Source organism: Aspergillus mulundensis (genome assembly GCF_003369625.1).
Source record: "Aspergillus mulundensis strain DSM 5745 chromosome Unknown scaffold_7, whole genome shotgun sequence".
NCBI classification, from domain to species: domain Eukaryota; kingdom Fungi; phylum Ascomycota; class Eurotiomycetes; order Eurotiales; family Aspergillaceae; genus Aspergillus; species Aspergillus mulundensis.
The window spans coordinates 1,680,855-1,705,475 of NW_020797895.1; the positions used below are offsets into that span (position 1 = coordinate 1,680,855).

Here is a 24,621-nt window from a genome sequence, read left to right on the forward strand (position 1 = left end):
AGGAACGGAGAAACAGGGTCGCGAGCATCATTACACTACGGAGTAGAGTGAAGACAAATAGATATCTGACATTGTCTGATATTCTGAGAGTAAGTAAATTGGGTGCATTCAAGGCCGTTAACGTATCGTATCATGCAGAAGCTATGATGAAGCGAAGCCAAAGGACTCAACACATGGGTATCATAATCAAAACAGGAAGAGAAACCGCCTAATCGAGACCGACAAATCGAAGTCTTCGGTTGATGTCAAGAACAAACCGCGGCGGGTTTTGAAATTAAATGGTTAAAGCGTGAGATCGAAATTCCAAGTGGAAAACATATTTGTTGCTGGTTATAAGAGCCTACCAGGCTTCCTCGACATCAAGGAGCCACTTTCGAACTCCCTCTCTCAGCGTGTTATCGGCACCGGTCATCGTGCGTTTGCGTTCTCTATCCGCCGGGTTAAGCTCGCTATCATCCTCGCGGCAATGCTCGGCGGTCACGCTGCGGACTACTTCTTCCAGTGCTCCCAAAACTAGGCGGCGACATTCGGTACGGGGAGCTTCAAGAGAAGGAACATCGTCTCTGACGGCCATATGCTCCGCAGGTCTGTCGTTTTCCTTGCGAGAGCGCGATGGAGACGGTGCTCGAGTAGGTGCCATAGAGGATGAACCGCTTTGTGCAAGCACGCGTTCAAGAGCGTCAACAAGGGTACCGTCCAAATCCATAACGGGTTCCTCCACAAATTTTTCCTCAACTTCGCCGATATTGTACCCATCGAAACGAGGTCTAGGAGAGGACATCGCGGGACTCATAACAGATGAGAAGTAGCCGCTGATCTGAGAGGTAGACATGGAGCCGCCTGGTACGTGGCGTGGAGTGCCCGGAGTAGATGTCCCTTGAGGCGACATTGGTGACTTCACAGAGTCGCCGCCAATAGCCCGACGCTTGAGGCGCAGCCGCTTTACTGTAAAGGTGCGCACGTCTGCAATCAAGGTCGTGGCAACATCCACCCACTTCTCTGAACCATCAGTATCCAGCGCCACGGCGTTGCTCGGAGTGGGCTCGGATTGCATTGCACGCCTGATGTCTGATTCTAGGCTCGAATAAGGTCGCACTCCTTGGAGCACGAAGTCATCATGAAAGTTCTTCAACCACCCAGCGACATTGATGTTGGGACCGTCGTTATCTTTCGACTGATGGTGGAAGCCCGAGCCACTGCTATAAGTGGATCCAAATCCATCAAGGCTAGTTATCGACGTGCGAGTTTTTTTCGGCGATGCCATAGTAGACTCACCCGACGATGACAGAGAGACAAACCCAGGCAACGGGAGCTCAACGTCCACAATTCCATCCTCTTCTCGCACGGCTAGTTTGAGCGACGTTCTCTTAGGATGGTCTGCTGCGGAAGATAGGTCCTGTGTCTCCTCTTCAAATTTACGCTGAGCGTCTGGGGGTTGTGGAATAGAGATGGTCGCGCTACTGGCGATCTGATGAGGCACTTGGCTGGAAGCCTCTTCAACCATCTGATCAAGCGTCGGAGCGTTCCGTTTCGGCGGGACATTATAGACCGAGGCGGAACGTTGACGGTGCTCAGGTGTCCGGCCAGAACTACTATAGTCAGTGGACGACTCGTGGCGGGAGCTCCAGAGACCGCTGAAGAGACTGCCCCAACGGCCTCCAGACGTGGGAACACTGCTATTGACGCTGGTCGTTGAACTTTCGCTTCTTTGCAGATTCTTCAACAAAGTCTCGGACGCCAAACTGTCTACTCCTTCTCCAAAAGGCTGATCAGATGGTTGACGTCCTTGGGAAGTAAAATGGGGAACTGGAATTGCGCCACCAGGGTTTGCGGTTGAGGTCGTCGCTGTGCTGGTGTTCTTGTTGCGCGCATCCTTTGGATGCATTGGGATTCCGACAGTTCTGACCGAGCGAGCATCTGAGCTTCTGCGATATATGCTAAAATCGTGTTCGGCATCGTCCGTTGATCGGTGGGCCGTCTCATTCGATGAAGCACTGACAGATCGGTTGTGATCTCTATCAGCAAGGTTCAACCGTTGTGCACGTGAGCGACGCTCTATGGCTCTGCGTAATGGCTCCTGTCGCAAAACAGGTACGCTAGGTGGGCTTTGAGAAACAGCACGAGTTGATGCAGCAGTGCCCGGGCGAAGTGGAGAAGGAAGCGGTTCGAAGCGCTGCTTCGGTGGGAGAAACGCCGATAGAAGGAAAATAAGCCGCCGAGCAGTCATCTTGTCAGGGGAGACGACCACCGTCCTATAGGGAAGGGCAGGTTCTGCATCCTGCTGCGCTTTTTGCTGCAGATAGTGTCGTCGCCGGTACCAGTCCGGACCCAAGGCATTCAGCCACTCCGTGTGGTTTCCCAAGAAAGCGGTGATCAGGACAAGGAAGAAAAAGCTGTGCTCTTTATCTCCAAGATTACGCACAATAGAACGGCCCTCCTCGCGCCATACACCCCAACGGCTTTGCCCTGTTATGACATTCGGGATATGCAGTGCAGTGCTGATACGGCGGGCACTCCGAGAAGCCTCAGCTTTCAGCTTCGAATTGAGCGCCAGGACATTTGCCGGTAGGTGAAGAAAAGTCTGGTTTGTCCGCTGCATATTGGGGGGTTTTGCAGGCTTTGGGTGCATTCCAGTAGAGTCGACCCTCTTCAACAAAAAGAGAATCTCCCTTCGCGATAATCTTTCGAGATGCGACAGCGTGCGGTTGATGACGTCCCAGTGGTCCACCAACATGTCGATCCGCTCATCCAAGCTAGCAGGCGCAGAGGCAAGACTCTCATCGAAGAATCCACAGCGCCAGCGGTAATCAGAGTCCAAGGAGCATGACATCCCGGGCTTTGGTGAGTCTTGGCCTTGAGTGCTAAATCGAGAGACTGGCCGTGCCGCATTTCGTGACAACACGGGAATTTGGATGGTGATGGCGACTGCATACATTGGGGTTTTCTTCTCCTTAATCTTCTTGCGCTTCGTGACGTCGGGAAATGGATAGCCAGTCTCAGGGAGAGATTCTTGGATCAACGAAGAAGCGTAATCATGCCCATCGGATGTGTCACCCGCCTCAGGCAGATTAACACTGAACATCCTTGTCAAGAGAACTGTGACTTTGGAGCGAGGCTTGTGATCAATACGGTTATTACCCGCAAGACCCGAGGAGCTGCCTGTCGTGTACGATCTTGTAAAAGAGTTCCGGGTTGAAGGTGACGCGTTCCCGGCCGCTGCCGAATCATCATCACCAGAAATGATATGCATCTTTGTGGAAGAGCCTCGATAGCTAAAAGCACTGCTGCCAAAAATGCAATTCAGAAGCCCCGCATCGTTCATATCCGTCGGTTGGCGCGAGTGGGTGGGCTCCTGAGGTCCTCCAGTAAAGGCCATTGTTGAGCTACGACCGCGAGCGCGGGCAAACACAGACGAAGTTGGCGACGTTCTGCGCATCTCAGCCGCAGCTGCAAGCGGGCTCTGCTCTATCAACGATGATTGGGACAGATAACCCCGCCGCCCGCGGGAGAGAGACGACATAGTGCGAGCATGCCGATGGCCGGGATTATCAAGCACCTGAGGCTCCAATCCAAGTCCGGGAGAAGGCGGTTCTGCCGTATCAGTCCTGGTATCGAGGAGAATGCATGGCTCTCTATCACCGAGAGAGTTCTGGGCGATCACAACCCGAAAGTCCTTCTGAGGGTCCAGCTCTACACCCCCGCGGTCATCGTAAGCACCAGCTGCGGAGGCATTGGGAGAATTGAAAGCGGTTTGTAGAGGAAAGGCATGCGTATTCGAGCGTCGAAGAACACTTGCATCGGGAAATAAAAGACCGGATGTATGCTCTTCTTCGGTAACCGATTCAAGCTGAGGGGTAGGTTTGGAAGAATATGCCGACGGGTTCAAAGTCGACGCTGCGGTGTTCAACAGTCGGCCCAGCATTATGACGAGTGATGGAGCAGCTCAAGGGCTGATAGAACAGAAAACAAGATGAATATAAGGAGAGACAAAAAACAAGAAGCCGAAGCGGACAATTTGAGGTCAACACAATGAATTGGCCGGTTGAACAACGTCCCCAGATGGTCAGAAGCACACCCACGGATCAAATCCAAATCACTACAGCCAGTCTACGCTGAACTGTAGTTCCCCATAACTCAGCCTACCTCAGGCAGACCATTCTCGAGATCCCTCGACCCGAGGGTTCTGTATCGTATCTAGTCGACGTCGCCGTCTGGTATTACCGTAGTAGCAACGAGAAGCCGGTTCGATGTAGATTCAGGAACAGCAGGAAAGAGGAATTGAAGACCGCCACCACACCGTGAGATGAATGGAAGGCAGAAGAGAAGTGGAGGAGGGGAAGAGGACCAGAGTGGAGGAGTGGATGGAGAAAGTGGTTGGGCCCTTCGGAATGGTGAAGCTGCCGAAAGGGCGGTGAGCGGATGCCACCTTGGGCTGCCTCTATCAAAGGATATACATGCAGCCTCCATCAAGGTCAGAAGATGAAATCACCACAAATTGCTTTGTCTCGGTGAGCCTCCAGACACCGATTGGCAGATCAGGGACCTTTATCACTGTCAGATCAGATGCAAATGACCAGGAGCGTTGCACAACCAACCTTACTACTGCATGTACGGACATGGATGGCGCATGGCATCTCGGCCGGGATTTGGATTTCCATGTCAAAGCTATTTTGGCATTGCATCATGTATTGACGTTGCGGTCGGAAAGGTTGATGAACAGACGGGGAATGCGGCAAATAAGGGACAGAAAGAAGAAAATCTAGAGCTTGGGCCTTTTTTCTACGTAGCGACAAACATTGATCTATAGGTTAGCAAATGTTGTTTGTGAAACACGTTGGTTGGATGGTATACGCCCAAAAAATCCGCCCTCGACGTGGCGTAGAAGTAATAGATCTTTACATGTACAACGGGTAGTGTTATCAAGCCTTCGTCTTCCGCTTCACCTTTTCCACTAATGTTTTCAAATCATCCGTGCCATCTCCCGCTGAGGCGCTCTTCTTAGACCGCTGCTTCTGCTTCTTCGAATCACGACTGAGGTCCTCCTCATCGCCACGCTCATCCCTGTCCCTACGTCGTTTACGGCCCTCCTCGAGCAGGGCTTTCATGCCCGACGTCGCCTTGAACCGGGAGTTGGTAGGATCGATCGCAAATTCGTGGTTCTGGAAGAGGCGCGAGAATCGAGGATCACTGACGTCCATTTCAAAGTTGTCAGGGACAGCCTGAGCTGCCTCTTCCTTTCTCTTGCTCTTGCCCTTCTTCTTGCGGGCCTGCTTCTCAGCCTTGGCAATCTCATTCATATCAAAGTGCCTCATTCCAGACTTGGCATCTTCGTCGTCCATCATCAGCAGTTCTAACTCTGCCCGTTTGGCTGCGGCGGCTGCTTCCTCAGCTGCACGCTCTGTTCGCTTCTTGCGTTTCTCCTCCTTGCGGCGAGCAGCAGTGGCAGCCTTGTCGGAAGGATCAAGGAAGAATGGATCGTTGAAGCCCAGGTCTTCTTCGTCTTCCTGTGCCTTTGCTTCGCCAGCGTCCTCCTTCTTGTCGCCATCAGCCTCGTCGCCCTTGTTGCCCTTCATTTTATCCTTTCGTCGCTTCTTCCTCTCGCGCTCCTTGCGCAGGTATTTCTCAACGCTCGTCTCCTCGGGCTCGTTCTCAAAGATTGTGTCGCGGTTGGGCTCACCTGCCAAACCAGATGTGAAAGTGACCTCCATTTCACCAACAGGGCCATCGGACTTGGAGGTCGGAGCCGGCTCCGCACTCAAACCGAGAAGCGCTCGCATGCGTTTCCTCTCTTCCTCCTTCGCTGACGTCTTGGAGCCTTCACCCTTTGTGCCATCAATGATATCGACGCCTCCCTCCTCTTCATCGTCAGAGCTGTCACTCGCTAGGTAGGCTTTCAAGTCATTCTCGTCAATGTCCTTGCGGCTGCCTCGGAACGCCCGTGCCTGGGCTTCCTTGCGTGATTTGTCGTCCGCATCCCAGGTCAGCTTAACCTTGCTGTGTTGGAGGGCGTCTGTAACGAAGTCATTTGGCTGGTATCCGTCCGGAATACGCTCGCACTCGTCTCGTGGCTGGTCATCGGAGAAGTCCGTATCGTCAGGCACGAAACGAAGGTCGAAAAAGTTAGCACTGGTCAAATACTCTGCGCCATCAACGTTGTCGTAAACATGCTTCGCAGCTTCCTTCGAAGAGAATGTCAGGATGGCATAATAGTAGCGTAGTCGCTCCAACTGATACTTCCGAAGTTGTGTAGTGTTGAACTCCTCTCCCTGATCCTCCTTCAAAATAGACTTCTTGATCTTTTCCTCCTCCTCATCGGAATCGAGCTCTTCCTCTTCCTCGTCGCTTTCCTCGTCATCCTCATCCTCGTCTTGAGTAGCGAAAATCTCTCTGGGTGGTCCCTCAGTCTCCTCCTTCTCCATCCGCTCCTTTCCAAATTCGCTCGGGTAGACAACAACCTTCGTCACTTTCCCACCGGCCGGCGTAAAGCTTGAGAACACGGCCATCAGATCCTCAGCCCGGATATTATCCCAGTCCAAATTAACCACTGCAATGCGATTCGTCACCTCTCCGATCGGCACATCCTCCCTCTGCTTATCGGGGAAATCTAGCTCCTCGCCCCCCAGAGCTTCCTCCTCTTCATCTTCATCCTCGTCCTCATCATCAGTCTCCTCTTCGGAGGACGACTCAGAGAAGCCTCCATCGCGCGCGGGATCATACCCGGCAGCTTTGCTGTCAGCTTTTTTCAATTCTCTCAAGACCTCGTCATCATCAATGCTAAGTTTGTCGTCCTCCTCTTCTTCGTCGTCATCATCTTCCTCGCCCTCGTCATCGCCCAGGCGGTAGAATCGTTCCAGGTGCTTCTTTGTGTCATCGCGCGCTAGCTTTCGGCCGTATCTGTCAACAGCGGCATTTCTCGAGAATTCTTTGTCGTGCAGGATATGCGCGAATCGTTTATCGAGCTTTACGTGGGTGTGTCGTTTACTGGGAAGGCGGTAGCGAGGGTCTGTTTGGATATTTGCGAATCGGGGATCGGCTATAATAAAATGAGTAGAGTTAGCTACTAGCCCTTCTATCTCCTCTGTTCGATTCGGGCTGATGTGGTACGTACTGATGACTGGGCCGGCGGCGGCTCGTTTCCCTCCGCTGCCCTTCTTGCTTTTCTTGCGGTCTGACATGGATGGGTGCGCTGGCTGGTAAATCCCAAGACTATAAAGGGCGAAAGAATGCGCAGATACCTGGAAATATCGGCGAGAATCAATAATGAGTAGTTCAGGGTTGAAAATCCTGGTCTTTGAAGGAAAAGTTCGAGGCTTGATAATTTTTTGGGCGGCGGAACCACAGAATCTTCGGCGTCGGAGGTGGTCCGTGCGTTCCGCTCCGGACATCAATTAGTACCACCCGGACAAGCATATTCTGTCTGAACTATCTGAAAGAAGATGCTTGCGTCTCACTAAATTCCTGGTATTTACGAGCGTTCTATGTATATATCCAGTCGTCTATGTACAGACTCAGCATCCGAAATATCTGTTCTCCATCCATCGAGGTTCGCTCTCCTCTTCGATCCGTCCAACAATGACCTTCACGTGTGGGTATACGGCGCCCAACCGCTTGACACCTGACTGAACAGCCGCACACGTTACGAAGATAATCTTCTCTTCCGCCACGCCGTGGTCAATCAGCACACGGACGGCCATCAAGGCAGCTCCTCCACTTGACATCTGAGAATCCAGGAGCATGACAGTCGAGTGCTGCTCGATGCCAGGAGGCAGCTTGAGATAATGCAGTTGAGGCTCCTCATTAGCCTCGTTTGTTCGAATAAGCACACGGCCGGTGACACAGTCAGGGATCGTCCGTTTCAAGGCGGTCTCTAGGCATGAGCCTCCGCGCAGGATAGCAACGGCTGATACAATGCCTTCCTGGTTCAAGCCATTGTAGAAAGTATTCTTAGGAGTTTCTACCTCCTTGGGTGTGTACGATGTGAAGTCGAGTGCCCTATATCTGTTAGCCAGATTCTGCCGACCTGCCTGGGGTAGATTTTAGGGCTTACTTTTCAATCAGCAGAGCAGCCAGCCTATCGAAGTAGAACACGAAGTCGACCTGCTCCGTGTCAGGGTTCTGAAGGATAGTATTGATGCCAGTAGATTGAGGCGTCTGCGGCATCATGACGACATTAGGCGACAGCTGTTCCTCGGACGCGATGCGCCGGAGCTCTTGGAGAGTTGCACTGTGCTTTTCGGACTTTTCTTCCAGCGTACGTTGAATATGTTGTACCACCATTCCTTACTAGTGAGCTTGACAGCACCCAAAAAAGAAGAGGATTCTTACCAATCGCTGTCTTGTTTTCGATGCCTCGAGGAATGATGATATCTAAGGTTTCGATTAGTATGGGATCCCTGAGAATATCAGATTAACGAAGAGATTATGCTCACCGGATACTGATCTTTGAGGCTCAACAAACTTCTTGTATGAAGGCTTCACAAAATTGAACCATTGCTTGATGATTCCATCGATATCACGGCCCCTTTCCTTGACGTCGCGGAGGACTGGATAGGCTCTGTCAGAAAGCTGGCCGTCTTCGAACTGGAGATACTCACCTCTACGGCCTAAACAGACATCCATGTCCGCTTCTACGAAGATCTTGAAATAAACGTAAGCTCAATGATGGCCTCCCAGTCAAGAAAAGGGGGCATACTTTGACATCTAGGAGCTCCATGATTCTGGGATCATGTAACGCGAGAATGCCCTCGAGGATCAAGACATGGGGAGAGTAGAGGGGGGTAGTATGGGCTTGTCGCTGATGCTCGACAAACGAATAAACAGGAATGTCTACCTTCTTTCTTTCAGGCAGCCGGAAATGTCAGCCACAAGAAGAGCACATCGGTTATAGACACGGATTGAGCGGTACGAGTCGGGGAGATTTGGCTACTATACCCTCGTTTAAGATCTCTAAGACACTGCACCAGGACGTCGAAATCAATGGAGTCTGGGCTGTCAAAATCAAACTCGTTTGCATGAGCTTTGGCATGTTGCTCCGGGTTCAATGTCTTGTAGAATGAATCCTGCAAAGTGTTAGACCTCATAAATCAATTGGTATATCGGGATCCATTTCTAGTTGGAGATGTTCGAGCATGGTACCATTACAAGAATGACCACCCAGGGCAAGTTCAACGACTTCACAATCTCCATGGCTACCGAAGTCTTTCCAGAGCCGGAACTGCCAGCAATTCCGATAATGCTCAAGTCCGCCCATGGCGGAGAGTAGCACCTGTCCGACTTGGTGGCAGCAGAGTAGACTGGCCCGATCGACTCCATGTTGCCTACTGTTCCTGGGAATCTAGGAGATCACACGGAAGCAAGAGATCAGGATTTGAGTAGGCAACAGGGGTCGATCCAGTGAAAGTCGATCCGATAAGGCTGCAAGTGCAGAGATCCATGTCACTCGGTGACTTGACAGTGCGATGAGGCTAAAACATTTTAAGCGGTATATCGTCCAAGTTTGGTTTAGCGGCTTTTCGTTCTTCAGCTCGAGTGCTGCTCTCGAGTCTTGACACGCGATGCCTTTCTTAAACTTTTCTTTTTGGCAGTGTATCCTGGCTACTGACAGCCGCTAATTGTTCACTAATACATCCTCATATCTCTTCCCAGGCCAGAACTCCAGTTGAACTCGCTGCATCAGGGCATGCAAGAAACGCTTGAGCCAATCAGGACTAGCGCCGGGGCGTGACCTTCGCTTGCTGATGGATCCCCACGTGACAAGGTCCTCTTCGTCTTGCTTTTCCTTTCTTCTTCCGCTTGCTCTTTTTCTTCTTCCTTTCTTATCCTCAGCAAACTCATGGCTCCCGACTGCGAAGCTTTCCATCTTCACAGGCGCCCTATGATTCAGTTCCAGGGCACATGATAGTCCCAGCAATCCCTCACCCACCGTGCGATCATGTCTGCTACTAATTACGTATGCCTCTCGGCGTCTGGTGCATCCGTGTTTGCCGGTTTTTAACACGGGTAGCAGGTGTCTCCCACTTCTTCAACATCAACGCCAACATGGCACCACTTCGAGCGCAAAGTCGACGAGGTCAAGCCGTCCAAGACGTACGTTACCTTCTCCCTCAACCGTCCCGCCCTCTCATGATGTTTTCTTATTCAAGTTGGGAATCTCTCTGAAACAAAATCCTTGAGGAGAACATAATAACTTGTGTTTCTGATATCTTGCCCTCCATGTCTTTGACTCGAAAAGCATTGACGCCGGTTCAATTGCTGACATCTCAAAAGTGACATGAACAGATTGGTTATGGACTACCTCGTCACCAACGGCTATCCAGCTGCTGCGCAAAAATTTGCACTCGAAGCCAACATCCAGCAAGTGGACGTCGAGTCAATCCAGGAACGGGTTGGAATTCGCACGGCCATCTATTCGGGGAATATTCAGTCTGCTATTGAGAAGATCAATGAGCTCAATCCTCAGGTAAGGACCACACTACACCATTGTTTTTGCCATCACCATGCCCTCTTGTTATGATTAGACCAAGTTTCATGCACCACTCAGAACACCCTTCTGGGTTTTGTTGATAAACAAACATCTTCAGTCCTCAGTATGATCAACTACGACAATATTGCCTTTGCTCATGTCATTACTTTACTTGACTTTGTGCTGACTGCTCAATGCAGATTTTAGATGAAAACCCGTCGCTTCATTTTGCGCTCCTACGCTTGCAGCTTGTGGAATTGATTCGCTCCTGCTCGCTTAACCCCGATGGAGACATCACACCAGCCCTCGAGTTTGCTACCTCGCAGCTCGCTCCTCGGGCACCAACAAACCCCCAGTTCCTTGAAGACCTTGAGAAGACTCTTGCGCTTCTCATCTTCCCCAAGGAAAACCTAACCCCGTCACTAGCACCTCTTCTTCATTCCGATCTACGTAGGGATATATATGCTAAGGTCAACGCAGCTATCCTGCAAGACCAAGGCGCTCGTACAGAAGCTCTATTGTGCGACTTCGCTAGGTTATACGCCTGGGCGGAGCAAAAAGCCCGAGAGGCTAAGAAGGATATCCCCGACAAGCTGGATCTTGGACTCGGGGAATCCAGCAATAGTAATTCTGCTCGGGACACCACGGCGAACCCTCAGAATGGCGCCTCTAACGACACTGTAATGACCAACAACGGAGACGTTGATCCGATGATCTCATGACCGGCTGGACCTGTCATGGATAATATGTATCATGTCAATATCGCGATACTCTCCACTGCCTGCATGCTGTGTTTAAGCCTCAGCGTTTGGAAGCGATGTCGATGACGATGCCGACCTTGGCCGTTCATCAGTTCGCCAGAACATAATCTTCATCACCTTGACTTGAAAATTCTCTCCAATTCTGTCTCGCCACTCTCGTGGTCCGCAACTAGTCATGTCGCATGGTTATATGATTGTATCCCTACCCGTCGCTGCCAGTAATTGATACTACGCACTTCCTACACGATACGTCTTGTGTACGTTGTTTTCATGTGGTTACTGGATTCCCTTGGTCCTACGTAAACCTAGTCTACATGTTGAACGCAATGAATGCTGTGGCGATGAGCGAGGGGAAGCGATAGGTCGGAGAGACTCAAAAACATCACCGTCCACCATCATCGATAGATATATACTTTACCACTCCAACCACTACCAACTACACATACATCATCCACAATTAACAAGCCGAACCAAGACCATATGAGATATATCATTACATCTCATGGAAGAAGGGGAATAAATATTATATTGTTTTCAAAAATTCTGGGAAATCTATAAATGCCAGCCATATCCCCAAATGCTCGATACAGTATCCCACACCGCGTAGATCAATCATCTCTAGCCAATCTAACATGGTAAGGACACCATCCAACTATGCGTCTCAAGAAGTAGATGCTCCCAGGAGATATATACGATAGGTGATGCCAGAAAATGGAAACAATTCGTCATGCTTTCCGCTTCGTATCTAAGCCCGAAGGTTATATATTAGAAGCTCATGAGGTCTAATGCATTCATAAAACGTTAGCTAATGATGCGGGTGTAGCCAAGAAACAATTGAACGGAAAGGAATAAAACATACCTCTGCCAAAGAGAGCCCTTTTAGCCCAGTCCATAGCAAGCATTACCCGCGTCCGCAGACTAACGCTCTCAGCGAAGTAGACGCTGCGCCAGAGATACATAGCCAGAACACCACCACCAAAGTTATAACCGCCAAAGTCGAAGATAGCGGCGTTGCTGATGTACGCCAAGCTACCGAGGTGTCTGTAGTTGAAAGCCTTGTAGACAGCCTCATCCATGTCACCGTAGTCGATCTGGTTAGCCTGCAAGCCTGGCATGGCAGCTGCGATTTTGGTGAGTTTGCGGCCGAGGTATTGGCCCTGTTGGTTTGCGCGTTGGGCGGTGGCAGGGAGAGAAGTGAGTTTAGTATCGATTTGATGCAGAAGTTCGGAGAGTTCTTCGAAGTCTAGGGTGCCGGAGTGATCTTTGTCGTATTGCTCGAAGAGTCTGTCAAGGCGGCGAAGGTGGTTGGAGGCCTGGGGGAAGCGCTTTTTAACGCGGGCGGCAACGTCACGCCATTCGCGGAAGGTGAGGTGAACCTTCTGGGGATCTTTGCCCTTTTCCCAGGCGATAGTACGGAGGAAGGAGAGGATGTGGTCGGCGATCTTGTTTTGAACGGTGGCGCAGTCTCCTATGGCGTATACGTCGCCGAGGGGAGCACCAATGAGACGGAGGTGGGAATCAGTTTCTAGGGCGTGCTTATTGTTCTGGGAGTCGAGCTTTTCGGCGAGCTTTGTGCAGAGATCCGCACGGGCTGGTATGCTGATTAGCAGACTTGCATAAATGAGACGCCAGGTGTCGCTTACCAACACCAGTTGACCAAAGACAAAAGCCCATTGGAATCTCTTTGGTTACTGTCTTGCCATCTTCAACCTGGGTAAACACGACTCTGTCCTCGCGAACTTCCTTTACTCTAGCGTTTGTCAAGACATCAACGTCATCTCGCGCAAACCGAGACTATCTTCATAAGCTAAAATACTTGAAATGTTTGAACGGAACCAACTGCTCACCTCTGCGAATTTTGAAAGAGCCTCGTCATATGTGTTTAGGATGTGACTGCGGCTTTGGATGATATGGACGGAGATCTCGTTTCTCAGGATCTTGGGGAATGAGTATAGCAAATCCTCATTGAGGAGGTCGAAGAGCTCCGACGCGAATTCGACACCAGTTGGGCCCCCGCCGCAGACAACAAAGGACAGCAGACGTTTGCGCTCTTCATCAGTAGTGGTTGGTAAACAAGCTAGTTCCATGTTATCTAGCACTTGGTTCTTGATCCGGCGGGCATCATCGATGGTCTTCAAGAAATGGCAGTTGTTAAGACCCTTCACACCATGAGGGTTCGTAATGCAACCTGAGCAGAGTAGCTGATTTAGCACAACATGTCGCACGACATTCGGGATTCATAGCCCTTACCAACGCCAATGATAAGCTTGTCATACGGGAGGTAAAACTGCTCCTCCTCCCCTTTGTTATTGATCTGTGTGATCTCGACCAGCTTCTCCGAGAACTCAACATCAACAGCCTCACCCTTGAGGAAGTGCCCATGAACTCGCTGAACAATTCGACGGACGGGTTCGACCAGTGACCTCAAGCCAAGCGTGCCGACAGTGGCAGATGGAAGCATAGGAGTAAACAGGAAATAGTTTGTCGGAGATACCACGGTGACATGGTAATCATCAGGATTAAGCTCTTTGAGTAGCGCGATACTACCCCAACCTGTACCTAGGATTACCAGCCTGGGCTTATCCTTCTGAGCCTGCATTGCCTCGGAATCATCATCACCGATCAGGACTTCTGCAATTGGTAAGTTCTTGGGTCCTCCGCGACGGGGATTGAGAGCCAATTCCGAGACCGGGATGGCCTCAGCGCTTGAGGTCTCGCGGTACGTAGTCGCATCGTAGATAAAGAAGGCCACCACAGCCGCACTGCTCATGACAATGAAGAAGCCGCAGTATGCAAAGGTCGTGACTATTATGTTCTTAATTCTGAATTTCCGGGCAATTCCATCCTCTTTTGTTGTTGCGGTGGAATTGTGTCGGACCGTATATTGAGGGTTGAAGAAGGCACGCGAAGCGAGGCATTGTGGTACAGGTTTGCGGGGAGTGTGATATGCCGATCGTCCGACAGTTAATCTAGATATTGACGAGTTTGAGGCGTTCAATCTTCTGGAAAGAAGTCCGATTCTTCTCAGCACGAGGGCGTCCGGACGACCCGCTCGTAGCGCAGCGCTCATGGCTAACGCAGAATGTAAAGAGGGAACGACGTGGCCGAGCGTTGGTGACGGTCAACGTCCCAAGATCAAAGGTGAGACGGAGATTGAGTAGCAATGAAAGGAGTGAGGAAGAGAAAGTTGAGATGTTAAGGCACGAGCTGTCAAGAGTTCTGGCAGACGGTTAGAGCGGTTCCAGTTCCTTGAGGCGTAACGTCATTCTGCCGCTGTCCAAGACCCCAAGCATTCTGGCCGGCCCACCTTAGGTATTGCTATACTAGCCTGAAGCCGTTAGTCCTTAGGAGGCCAAATCGCCGATTACGTGAATTTACCCAAGGTCTGCCAGAAGGGTGACCGGCATCCGGCATGGACTGATCTCAATTTGCTTCTGCATGAATATAAAAACCCACTGCAGAGCTCCCGGTTTCCATTCCGCAAAAGCAACCATACTTGATCCAGCGTCTCGGTATAGACTCCACGAGTTCAACTGTAGCGCTTCACGATAGATCCACTTTTCGCCTATCAATGAGCCGAAGATCCGTGAGCACCTGAGGGGAGGGTATACAGAGAACTGCAGAAGGACCATAAAACTAAGTGACTTGGGTATAAATATGAATTAAGAGATCACTAGTGGATATAAACAACCCAGCAAAGATACCAGAACGACGGCACTGGGCCACATAACGCTGAAGGCAAGGCAATCCCACGCCATGATAAGAAGGAAATGTCGAATGCAAGCCCTGTCTGTCTCCTCGAACGCCGTTTTCCGCTTGTCCGATATGCACCGTCTAAATACCATTGTAGAAAACAACCAAAATACAATAATGTATGTAGGTCTCGCCTACTCCCAGTCCGCATCTCCATCCGGTGTTGCACTCGCGCTGTTTCGCTTCTTTGCGGACCCAGACTTTCGGCCTCGGGGTCGTTTCGGCGGATTTTGACTTGACATGGAGCCCTTGCGTTTGGTAGGACGTTGACCAGCAACCCAGTTTGCGCCAGGGTCATCAGCCTCGGCAGGTGCGTCAAGACCGTCTCCTTCGGCGTCTTCGTCGTCTCCAATCTTGAACTCCTCGTCAATGGAAAGTAAGGTGGCGAATTCACGGCATTTCTCGATCATGCTTTGCTGACTATCTAGGGACGACATGTTTCGGGCGATGGCCTCCCAGAACCTATCGCCATTGATACCCTGCACCTTCGTGGCGGACTTGTTAAGCTCCTTCGCAGCGGCCTTTGCGTTGTTTCGGATGTGAGCCGCGACCCCATATAAGCGTCGAAGGTGTGTTCGTGCCTCCCATAACATAGACAGTGATGCAGCTGCAACTGTAAGATGTCGCAAGGTTGCTGCGTTGATATTCTGCAATGGCAGATTGCTGGTAGCATCCGTTGGCATAGCCGTGGACATACAGTCTCCCGGCGGAGCTTCCTGTTTGGGCGGGAATATCTCGGACTCAATTGTGTGAGCTACAATTGTTCCTGTCGCTGAGACAACGCGTTCAATGGAGCCGATAGTCGCCACGAGTTCAGCAAGCTGGTTATAATCAAAGAACGCCAAGTTCTGAGAGATAAAGCGAGCAAGCAGAAGGTGCTCCGGTGGGTTGCCGCTAGAATCGAGTTTCTTTAATTCAAAATTCACCTTGGAGCACAGATTGGAAAGGAATTTCTTTTGGTACCGACTGTTGCTGATTTTGACAATGTCAAATAGAGGTGCTAGCTTGGCAACATATGGTCGAGCCTTGGCGCCAGCTGAATCGCCAACGACATCACGTTGATAGTAGAAGGCCTCCTGGACTGCACGCATGTATTCCCTCTCGAACATGGATTCATACTGCTGATGAAGCATCTTATGCGTCTCGTACGCAACCTTGGCTATGGCCGGGACGGTAGATGTCTCCAAAGAGACCAGAACCCCTGCGCACTCTTTTGGATGCACTAGACCTTGCCTATTGATACTAGCGATCAGTTCAATGGCGGTCAAGCCGTAGGAGTCCTGTCGAGATTGCGCGACCCGAAGCATATTCTTCAAAAAATGCTGGGCAATCAACGCAGCAGCCCCGTCGTTGTCGCTCGCTTTCAATGACCCGCCTAACCTAGTTGTATTTTGCTGGTCTGCGGCCTCGGAGGCGGGAACTATGGACTTCTCTGCCTTGCCTTCGTGCATTGCGAAGAAATCCGCGAAGGACTTCAACACGATGTTTTGCAGACTGGGGTTATCTTCCGCAAACACAGCCGCAAGGACACGTCTTGATTCTTCTCGACCAAAATGCGCAGGCCATGATTGGCAAATAGAGCCCAAGCTTTCCAGAGCCATTATACGCACCTCAAGTGGTTGCTTTGACACGGTAAAAGGGATGATTGAGTCGACCATTAGACCAGCTACGGAACCGCCTTTCCAAGCTGGGAACGCGTTCTTGAAGTGAGGTTCGTATTTCTCAAGGTCACAATGTCGCCCGACACAGCCAGCAATTCGGATATAGCTTTTCGACCTCGCGAGAACTACAGCATTGTTGCTGCTAGAGAGGTCAATACTTCTATATTGCTGTATCGGCTTCAGGACGGAGATCGTGAGTTTCACGAGGCGGTCCGTATTCTGCAGAACACCGTTGATAGTCCAGAGACAAGCCATGACTTCGTTGAGCTCCGCCCGCGCGAGTTTAGCCACGCTCTTGAAAAGGTCATTTTGAACATCCTTCAAGAGCGTGGTATGTGAGTTCGACAGGTATGGTAGAACACACCGATAGATGATGACCACAGAACGGAACAGGAACAGGTCCTCCGCTGTGGCAAGATTTCCAATATAAGGATGAAGGGCGTCCAACTGACCTGGGCGAAGAAGTTTCGGGTTCACCTTCGCAAAAACCGTCATTGTTTGCAGTAAAGCCTGTTGGAATTCCTTCCTTGAATCGCTGCCCTCGATCAATTTCTCAAACATAGTGGCAACCATAGCCTTGCACACTCTGAAATTCGAAGTGGCTGACTTGGAAGGTTCAGATAGCAGCTTTCCTAGGCATGAACCCAATGCTTCTAGAGCCGTATCGCTTCTTTGCACCAAGTGGACGAAGAGTGTGACTCTTTCAGCAAGCCCAACCTTCAGTTTGGGGGCATCTTGAGCAGAGTCTGTCATATCATAGAACGGAGTGAGCCAGATTTCCTCAAATGTCTGACGCGCCAATGCTGCCACACCCTCTTCAAGGTCAACAGTGCGCTGGAGAAAGCTATCCAAGATAGCCAGCTTCAATTCAACGCGTGACGTTTTGAGGTAGATATCTTTCATCAACCCAATGCAGCGCTTTCGAACCCCTGCTGCTGCATCGCCAGCACAGGCTAGAATGGCTCTACATCCGTCTTCCTCCAGGTTCGGCTTCAAGACAATGCATCTGGCGATCAACGATAATGCAGAGTCGCGGACCATGGGCGAAGCATCTGCTGCACACCGAAGAATCACGCGCATGACTGAGGCATCTCTATCAAGAAGACTAGGGTCTTTTTCAAGCATATAGATCACACTCTTCAGACTGCGACTTCGGACTTTGGCTTGGTCACTCGTGATTGAGTTGAGAAGCACTTTCAAGATTGTATCAAAAGCTTTGCAGAAGCTTGAGTTCAGGACTGTTAAAATATAGGCGAATTTTCCCTGAGCAGTGGAAACTTTGTCGAAAGTTCTGAGAGCATAGTTAGATCGCGTAAACAACAGATTGTGGTTTTAGCAGGTACCTGTTTGTCTCTAGCCACCGCGAATCAGAGAAAATCTTCGCAAAGAGATGTACTGCCTCCTCAGTTTCATCATCGTACGTAACCTCATCATTGTCCTCGGAATTGTAGTAGACAGAGCAAAAAGCCTTTGCCCACTGCGTGAGAAAGAAACCTCGGGCACTGGCAAGTTGCCAACTGTTCGAGTTGTTATCGTTGAGGAAATACTCGAGGGTCACTCGGTAAGGGCCTTTGGGAACCACGAGATCTTGAGGATGTAGAGCACGATTCGAGTAATCCTCGAACAACTGCTTTAAAGAGTCTGTAAGCTCAGTTTCGGACTCCTCCATGGCCGGAAGAAGATGATGGGCAGTGGAAGCCAGATCAGAGATAGCGGAGCCCATCCAACCCAGTAGCTCTAAAGCCATGCTCTTTGCTGTGGCGGGGCTTTTGTCAAGGTCTGCAATGCTAACCATATGAGATGCCATGATACGAAGGAGCAATTCTGCAGCAGGCCAGTCCGTAGAGCCTAGGACTCCGATCAAGTCTTCAGTGAAGAGGTCAAGAATATTGCGGTATGGTTGATCACCAGTCTTCGTGGACGTCATTGCTCGTTGGACAATGAATTTGATGATATACTGAGCGCTTCGCAGAGCATTATCGTATAGATTATTGACCTTCACAGCCAAACGCGCTAATGATATGTCGGACTTATCATCGTCGTCATCCACAGACTCGTCGCCCTCTTCAGATTCATCGCCCTCGTCTTCAGATTTCACAGCCTTACGCTTAGTCTTCGTTGACCTAGGAGAAGGAGTGTCTAAGGCAGTGGTCTGCACAAGCTGCATGACCAGCGCAGTTAGCAGTTGGATATTCTTGCCGTCGGCAAGCTTGAACTGTCTGGCACTTTGCCGGGTGGATGGAAGCTTTTCTAGGGAGACTAGGATCTCGTCGAGGATGAAGGCGCGCTGAGATGGATATTTCGAGAATATCTTTGCGAGAACATCCATAGCCCCTCGCCGAACAGATTCATATTTCTGACTACCCACGGCGGAATCCTTTTCGGTGTGCGAGTTCTCAACGAAGATCAGTTTCGCGGCGAAGAACTCGGTTGCGGTGATAGCTCCTTCTGAGACATCGATCCGCGCCAAAAAGCCAGCAAAAAGGCTCATGACCTTTTTACTCTGCTGTATCACGCTTCCAATGGCACGTTTTTGGAGAGAACAGAGCTCGAAAAATTTCCCATCTTTTCCTCCGGGACGAGCTTCAACAGCTGGTATAATACAGTGGTCGAAGACCTGATTGAGGAGATTTGGAATTGCTTCAATCAGATCCTCCTGACAAAGGTCCCTTTCCGTCTGCGAGCCAGACATGGTTTGTAAAAGAGTGTTGATCGCAAGGAGGGCGTTTTGCATATCGTCCAACTTCTTCAACCAGTCCTGAGCTGCCGATTCGTCCGATGCATCTTCTAGTCTCAAATCAGGCGCCTGTGCAGCAATTATAGACCTTTCGCAGAGCTTCTGTATGCGTGTGAGGTGATCTGAAGGGATGTCTTGGAGCCTATTGAAGCTCACTACCTTCTTCATAGCCTTTTGAAGACGCGCATGGGCATCCGCAGATAGTACCGGGCCACTAACTTCCAGCGACTGGAGCGAAGTTAAGACCATGCTCGGCCTATCTGGAGCTGTATCGGATATCCCTGGGTCGAATTGGTCTTCTGATTCGAAGATCTCATGAAGAATATCCTGCAGCCTGACTAGAGCAGCATCCGCTTCCTCCTTCTGAGCTCTTAGGCGAATAGACGTTAGGTTGTCATCTCCACTAGCGCTCTGGTTCCTCTTCTTCGGAGCAATGTATACATGATCGGCGTTCGGCAAAGGCTTTACCGGTATCACGACGGAGAGCTGACTCGCGGGCTGGGTAGGCTGGTTGGGAGTACTGGGAGCCAGTTTATGGTTCTTCGGAGGTTTGGATTTGGATTTCTTCAGCGGGGTTCCAATATCCGTATCTGATGGTGTAGGATCTATAACCTGTAAGCTCAAGCCGCACATGGTGTAAAAGAAGGGTAGAGTGATCGCACATCGATAAGCGATATCCGTAGAGTCCAACATCATTCTGGCAAAGGGCCCAAGGCGGTTGCTGCTGGGAACAGGTTCGCGGGGCGTATTCAGTGACGGTGGGGGGTTCCGGTTTCCTGTCGGAAGTTTAAATTTACTTGAAAGTTAAGGTATGATGTTAGCATCATTCCAATGCATATGGAGGAAGCTCGCTCACAATTCTGTCAATTGCTCGCCGTCCAGTAAATGTTGTAGATATTCTCGAGAGGTCTCTAAGCGGCTTGATTCGTGACGTCCTGATCGGATATCGTCGTTGAGATCGTTCAGCGCACTGCGGCCGGACTGAAGGATATGATTGATTGAGGTCGTAGCAGGAGGTCGGCCGACATCCGGGCGTAGAATGCAGTCTGAAGAGGATAAAAGCTTTAGCCCGATGTACAAGACTCCAACTCTCGTCCCAACTCACCTAAACCGAATACCGGGGCGCTGTACATGGGGGAGTATTGCAGCGCCTCTTCCACGGCTAATGGTCTCTCCCGACGCTGCGTCTGCCCCCTAGCTACTCCCGCTTGTGTATGGGCATGGCTATTTATGACGACCTGAACGGCCGGACGCCAGTTGGGGTCCATGGCAGCAGTGGTCCCTTAAAGAGAACTGCAGATCGGATGAAGAAAGGGAAGTTTGACTGGAAGCGGGACCGACATGCTTCACTCATGGCTGTCAGTCATAAGACCGAGATTCCCACCCCGTCAGACGCTCATTTCCAAAGGCACTGCAAATATGACTGGTCAACAAGCCGATGTTCGCGTGAATAATTAATGTCAGGCACCGCGACTATTATCTTGCGGCTGCCGCCTCGTCTGACCGCCCAGATTAGCGCGCCAATTTACAGTTCTTGTCCACCCTATCAATGGGCCCGTGCGTCCGCAAATCTTCCCGAGCGGAAAAAAGTGAAGAAAAAGCGATCAGAAGCAAGCGGGTATAAGAGAAACATTGCTTATCAATCGTCACTCAATATGTCTACAATTGGATCCCTGGTTTTCTGCACGGACTGCGGTTCTCTACTTGAAGGCTCCGTTGGAGATCCAACGAGGATCCTGGTTTGTGACGTCTGCGGAGCCCGCAACAAGGGTGAGTCTCCGAGGCGCGAGAGGATGATGCGTTAGAGAGTATATACTGATATGATTCTTTCAGATACCGTACCGAAAACAATTGTTTCCGAGTCGAAACCGAGTTCTTTCCCTTCGACATTACGCGCGAAGCGGTCTGCGATCCAGACGTTGACGGCCGCGGACAAGAGAACAGAAGCCTTGACAGAGAAGGACTGCCCCAAGTGTGGGAGGAAGGAGATGTACTACACTACAGTACAACTGCGCAGTGCAGACGAAGGAAGTACCGTGTTTTACACCTGTGTTTGCGGTTACAAGTACGAGCTCTCCCTTCTGAACTCCTATTCACATTGGCTAATTTTGCGCCCAGGGAAACCACGAACAATTAATACCCAGGATATCTATTTTTCATTAATAGATGGTTTATCTACGCATCTAACAAGAATCCGCCATTTTTGACAGTCACATTAAACCACCGCCGTGTCAATCAAGCAGCAGGCACTGCAGCAAGCTCTCCAGAATCAGGAATCAACGCGTATTCGACCTCCCCATTCTTCTCAAACTCCGCCATATCAAGTGCCACAATTATGCTGTCTCTCACAACCTTCTCCGGGTCGTTTAAGAACTTCTTCAGAGTGTCTTCCACGCCCTCGACGTCACCTAGACTACCAAGAGCCTCTGCAGCTTCGTGTCGCACCATACCAGCTTCACTCAAGTCGCTAAGTGTTTCTGTCAGGCTCGGAACTGACGCGGGATGACAGAGCTGGCCAAAGACGAATGCGATCTCGTGACGGAATAGAGCAGATGGGTCCTTCATGCCCTTTGCTAGTGATTCAACAGCTTGCTGGGCGGTAGGGAGATCGGGGGGTGAGGCGAGATCACGCAAGCCGAACATGGCACGGTATCTTTCGAATAATGGCAGACTTGTATCTAGGAGTGTTTTCTCTAGGTCGGGAATCGAAGGCTCTTTCGCGGTCAAGGGCATAGGCGGAGCGGGGTCAATGGAGGTGAAGTCGCTATAACAAGTTCTTGTTAGAATGGGAATAGAAATGCAACCAGACTGCCCAAAACTGGTAATAACATACCTAGGCTTCAACTTCTCGGCCTTCCTAGCCTCTGATTGTTCCCACAGAATCCTATCCACGGCAATGTCGCAAGTCTCGCGAACGACATCCACCTCATCCTTGCTATCCCGAATCTCCTTCAGGACCTTCAGACTGCTCTCGTAGCCCAGGGCACCCAGCGCCTCCGCAGCTTCATGGCGACACATTGAATCCTCTTGTTTATCCTTCACCACCTCAAGCAGAAACGGTAAGGCATCTGTGTTCCGCGTCTGGCCGAGACAGTACGCGAGCTCATGTTTGAGTAATGCCGATGGGGACACGAAACCAGCAGCGATGGCCTGAATTGCGGGCAGTGTCTTCTCGGTGGGCGGCTGCAGGCATGCGAGATGCTTCAGCGAGAACAGAGCGCGGAATCGGCGAGCGAGCGGCTCAGTCTCGGAAGTGAGAACTGTGCGGAGGGTTTGGACAGTGGTATCCGGGCTTTCTAGGCTGTCTGTCGTCATTTTTGCGTGTTTGATGAAGAGAGAGATAAAAGGTGGTCAGGAAAGCGAAGTAGACTGAGTCGTGAGGGGTGGTATAATTTTTCGATCTTATCTGCGTAGATAATAAATTTTTGGCGGGGTGGCGGGGCCCAAGTCTGCGGCTAGGCCTGCTTTTGTTGCAAATGATCCGGGTCGGACGATATCTGATCTTTTGTCCTTGGCTGTTCAGGCTGCTAAGTTTGTTTGCTCTTAGTTTGGCTCTCCTAAGGACTATTTGTTCAAGGAATACCTTGTGAATATTGCTATGAGTATGCCTACTATTATTTGCATAGCTGTACTTGCAACAGGAAACAAGGTGCTGGCTCGACCTTCAGCATAGTACTGAAGGGGTAAGAAAATCTTAGGAGGATAATCATGACCAGTTATAGCGGACACTATTGCAACTTGTTCGCGGCTTACTATGACTATCTACCCTCCGTTGCAGGCTTCAAATGCGCCATGTATAGGCCTTGCAAGCTTATATATTGCAATGATGCCTGACAAAAACAGTCTAGCCTCCCAATGTCCTCTGTTTTAGGGCTATTTTGACCCTTGAACCTGGCTGAGATCGTTCTGTCAACAGTGCTCAAACATTGTCAGGTATTCGTGCGCCATATATCGTCAAGCATAAAAGAAATGCATATATACCACATAGCACGCCCAAATGGCACTATCTGAGCCTTACTCAATTTCAAAGAACCTAGAGGCCCAAGTATTGTAGCCATAGTTGGGGCCTACTTCAACGCCTTTCGAGAAGCGCAGAACATAGTTAGCTCGGACAAGGCATCATCACTTCCAAGTTACCCTAATTAAAGCCATTGCTTAAGCCGCAGTTATCTGAATGTCGGCATTTACTGCGCATAAAAGATATCAGACCCACTTTGATTCTGAAAGCATGCAGAGGGCAACAAACACTTATATACATACACAACAACCTGAGAAGGGCGGTTTATTTGGTTCTGATATGCTTGAGCTTCTTGGGCTCGTGGACGAAATTGTTCGCATAAGCCTTGGGAACAAACTTTCGCTCATTGGGCTCCTGGACAAAGTATTCGTAGCCCTGCTTCTGCGCAAATAGGATGGCGTCTTCCTTCGACTTGAAGTTGATGTGTGTGCCCTGCATGGCATCCGCGGAAGATTGCCAGCCCATCAGGGGGTTCTCCCATCGGTGGCCCTTCTGCAAAATGTCCCAATCCATCCTCCAGTGGTGAGAGTGCCATTCTCCGGACTGCGTAGCTGGCTTCGAAGGTCGGAAGATCCTTGCCGATGTGTTAGCAGCTGCATCGGGAAGCCGCTAAGCTTGTTTCATACCTGACAGTGCGGGCCTGGAGGTCGGTAGGGGCACCAGAGAGAACGGCAGCAGGAACCGTCTCGCCGGGTTCGCTTCCATCCATGACACGCTTAGGCACAGGGGAGAATTTGCTGGTACTGTGTCAGTCATCATGCCCAGAGGAGCAAAGGGGGTTTCGTACGAGGTGCCGTGGTCGATAGTAGCATCGTAATCGGGCTGGTGACGAGTCATTGCCTCCGCAGGGGTCTCCTTTTGGATCAGAGTGCTTTCGGAGAGAGGGGTCGTCGGCGCGTCAGAAGAGCTGCTGCTGGGCTTGACCGACGACTCAGCTCGCAAAGCAGTTGCTGAAAGCATACGCGTGTTGCGGTATGTCATAAGCCTGCCCGCCCGAGAGCAGGCAAGGTTTCCAGCCCGCATGAAAGACATTGTGTCGATTGCGCCTGTTGTGGTTGGAATGGGGCGACGAGGACGAGTGTGAAATGGCGAGGTGAGGTATTGCGACCTTGCCGGTCTGAAGGCAAAGCCTGATTAGGTTTAGCGTGTGCGGCTCCCTACGTTCTCTTCCGACAACCCGCTTTCTCAGGCACTTCCTACCATCTTCTGTTGCTCACCCTTCTCTTGAT

General features: G+C 50.6%; 9 protein-coding genes across 9 annotated transcripts; 2 read left to right on the top strand and 7 right to left on the bottom strand.

The window, feature by feature from the left end:
• Positions 1–340: 340 nt before the first annotated feature.
• On the bottom strand, positions 341–3,922 carry DSM5745_07330 (uncharacterized protein; the record flags this gene model as incomplete). The annotated part of the gene is made up of 1 exon (XM_026749346.1): positions 341–3,922. One exon carries the CDS (start codon positions 3,920–3,922, stop codon positions 341–343), a length of 3,582 nt encoding a protein of 1,193 aa, XP_026602436.1.
• Positions 3,923–4,919: 997 nt separating this feature from the next.
• DSM5745_07331 (pre-rRNA-processing protein ESF1) lies at positions 4,920–7,175 on the bottom strand (the record flags this gene model as incomplete). Its single annotated transcript, XM_026749347.1, has 2 exons — positions 4,920–7,033; positions 7,109–7,175. 2 exons carry the CDS (start codon positions 7,173–7,175, stop codon positions 4,920–4,922), a joined length of 2,181 nt encoding a protein of 726 aa, XP_026602437.1.
• Positions 7,176–7,508: 333 nt separating this feature from the next.
• Positions 7,509–9,312, bottom strand: DSM5745_07332 (uridine kinase family protein; the record flags this gene model as incomplete). Its single annotated transcript, XM_026749348.1, has 7 exons — positions 7,509–7,992; positions 8,048–8,279; positions 8,326–8,367; positions 8,430–8,637; positions 8,693–8,837; positions 8,932–9,059; positions 9,136–9,312. 7 exons carry the CDS (start codon positions 9,310–9,312, stop codon positions 7,509–7,511), a joined length of 1,416 nt encoding a protein of 471 aa, XP_026602438.1.
• A 619-nt stretch (positions 9,313–9,931) lies between these two features.
• Positions 9,932–11,184, top strand: DSM5745_07333 (uncharacterized protein; the record flags this gene model as incomplete). Its single annotated transcript, XM_026749349.1, has 4 exons — positions 9,932–9,949; positions 10,007–10,086; positions 10,267–10,459; positions 10,663–11,184. 4 exons carry the CDS (start codon positions 9,932–9,934, stop codon positions 11,182–11,184), a joined length of 813 nt encoding a protein of 270 aa, XP_026602439.1.
• An 804-nt stretch (positions 11,185–11,988) lies between these two features.
• DSM5745_07334 (putative NADH-ubiquinone oxidoreductase 64 kDa subunit) lies at positions 11,989–14,293 on the bottom strand (the record flags this gene model as incomplete). The annotated part of the gene is made up of 5 exons (XM_026749350.1): positions 11,989–12,005; positions 12,083–12,814; positions 12,867–13,017; positions 13,071–13,411; positions 13,474–14,293. The coding sequence occupies 5 exons, from the start codon at positions 14,291–14,293 to the stop codon at positions 11,989–11,991; spliced, it is 2,061 nt and encodes a 686-aa protein (XP_026602440.1).
• Positions 14,294–15,110: 817 nt separating this feature from the next.
• Positions 15,111–20,642, bottom strand: DSM5745_07335 (putative sister chromatid cohesion protein Mis4; the record flags this gene model as incomplete). The annotated part of the gene is made up of 4 exons (XM_026749351.1): positions 15,111–17,928; positions 17,981–20,170; positions 20,231–20,420; positions 20,480–20,642. 4 exons carry the CDS (start codon positions 20,640–20,642, stop codon positions 15,111–15,113), a joined length of 5,361 nt encoding a protein of 1,786 aa, XP_026602441.1.
• Positions 20,643–21,029: 387 nt separating this feature from the next.
• Positions 21,030–21,511, top strand: DSM5745_07336 (DNA-directed RNA polymerase I core subunit RPA12; the record flags this gene model as incomplete). Its single annotated transcript, XM_026749352.1, has 3 exons — positions 21,030–21,144; positions 21,208–21,439; positions 21,493–21,511. The coding sequence occupies 3 exons, from the start codon at positions 21,030–21,032 to the stop codon at positions 21,509–21,511; spliced, it is 366 nt and encodes a 121-aa protein (XP_026602442.1).
• Positions 21,512–21,609: 98 nt separating this feature from the next.
• Positions 21,610–22,689, bottom strand: DSM5745_07337 (deoxyhypusine monooxygenase; the record flags this gene model as incomplete). The annotated part of the gene is made up of 2 exons (XM_026749353.1): positions 21,610–22,138; positions 22,208–22,689. 2 exons carry the CDS (start codon positions 22,687–22,689, stop codon positions 21,610–21,612), a joined length of 1,011 nt encoding a protein of 336 aa, XP_026602443.1.
• A 967-nt stretch (positions 22,690–23,656) lies between these two features.
• On the bottom strand, positions 23,657–24,424 carry DSM5745_07338 (ETC complex I subunit; the record flags this gene model as incomplete). Its single annotated transcript, XM_026749354.1, has 3 exons — positions 23,657–23,966; positions 24,019–24,129; positions 24,180–24,424. 3 exons carry the CDS (start codon positions 24,422–24,424, stop codon positions 23,657–23,659), a joined length of 666 nt encoding a protein of 221 aa, XP_026602444.1.
• Between the last annotated feature and the right edge of the window lie 197 nt (positions 24,425–24,621).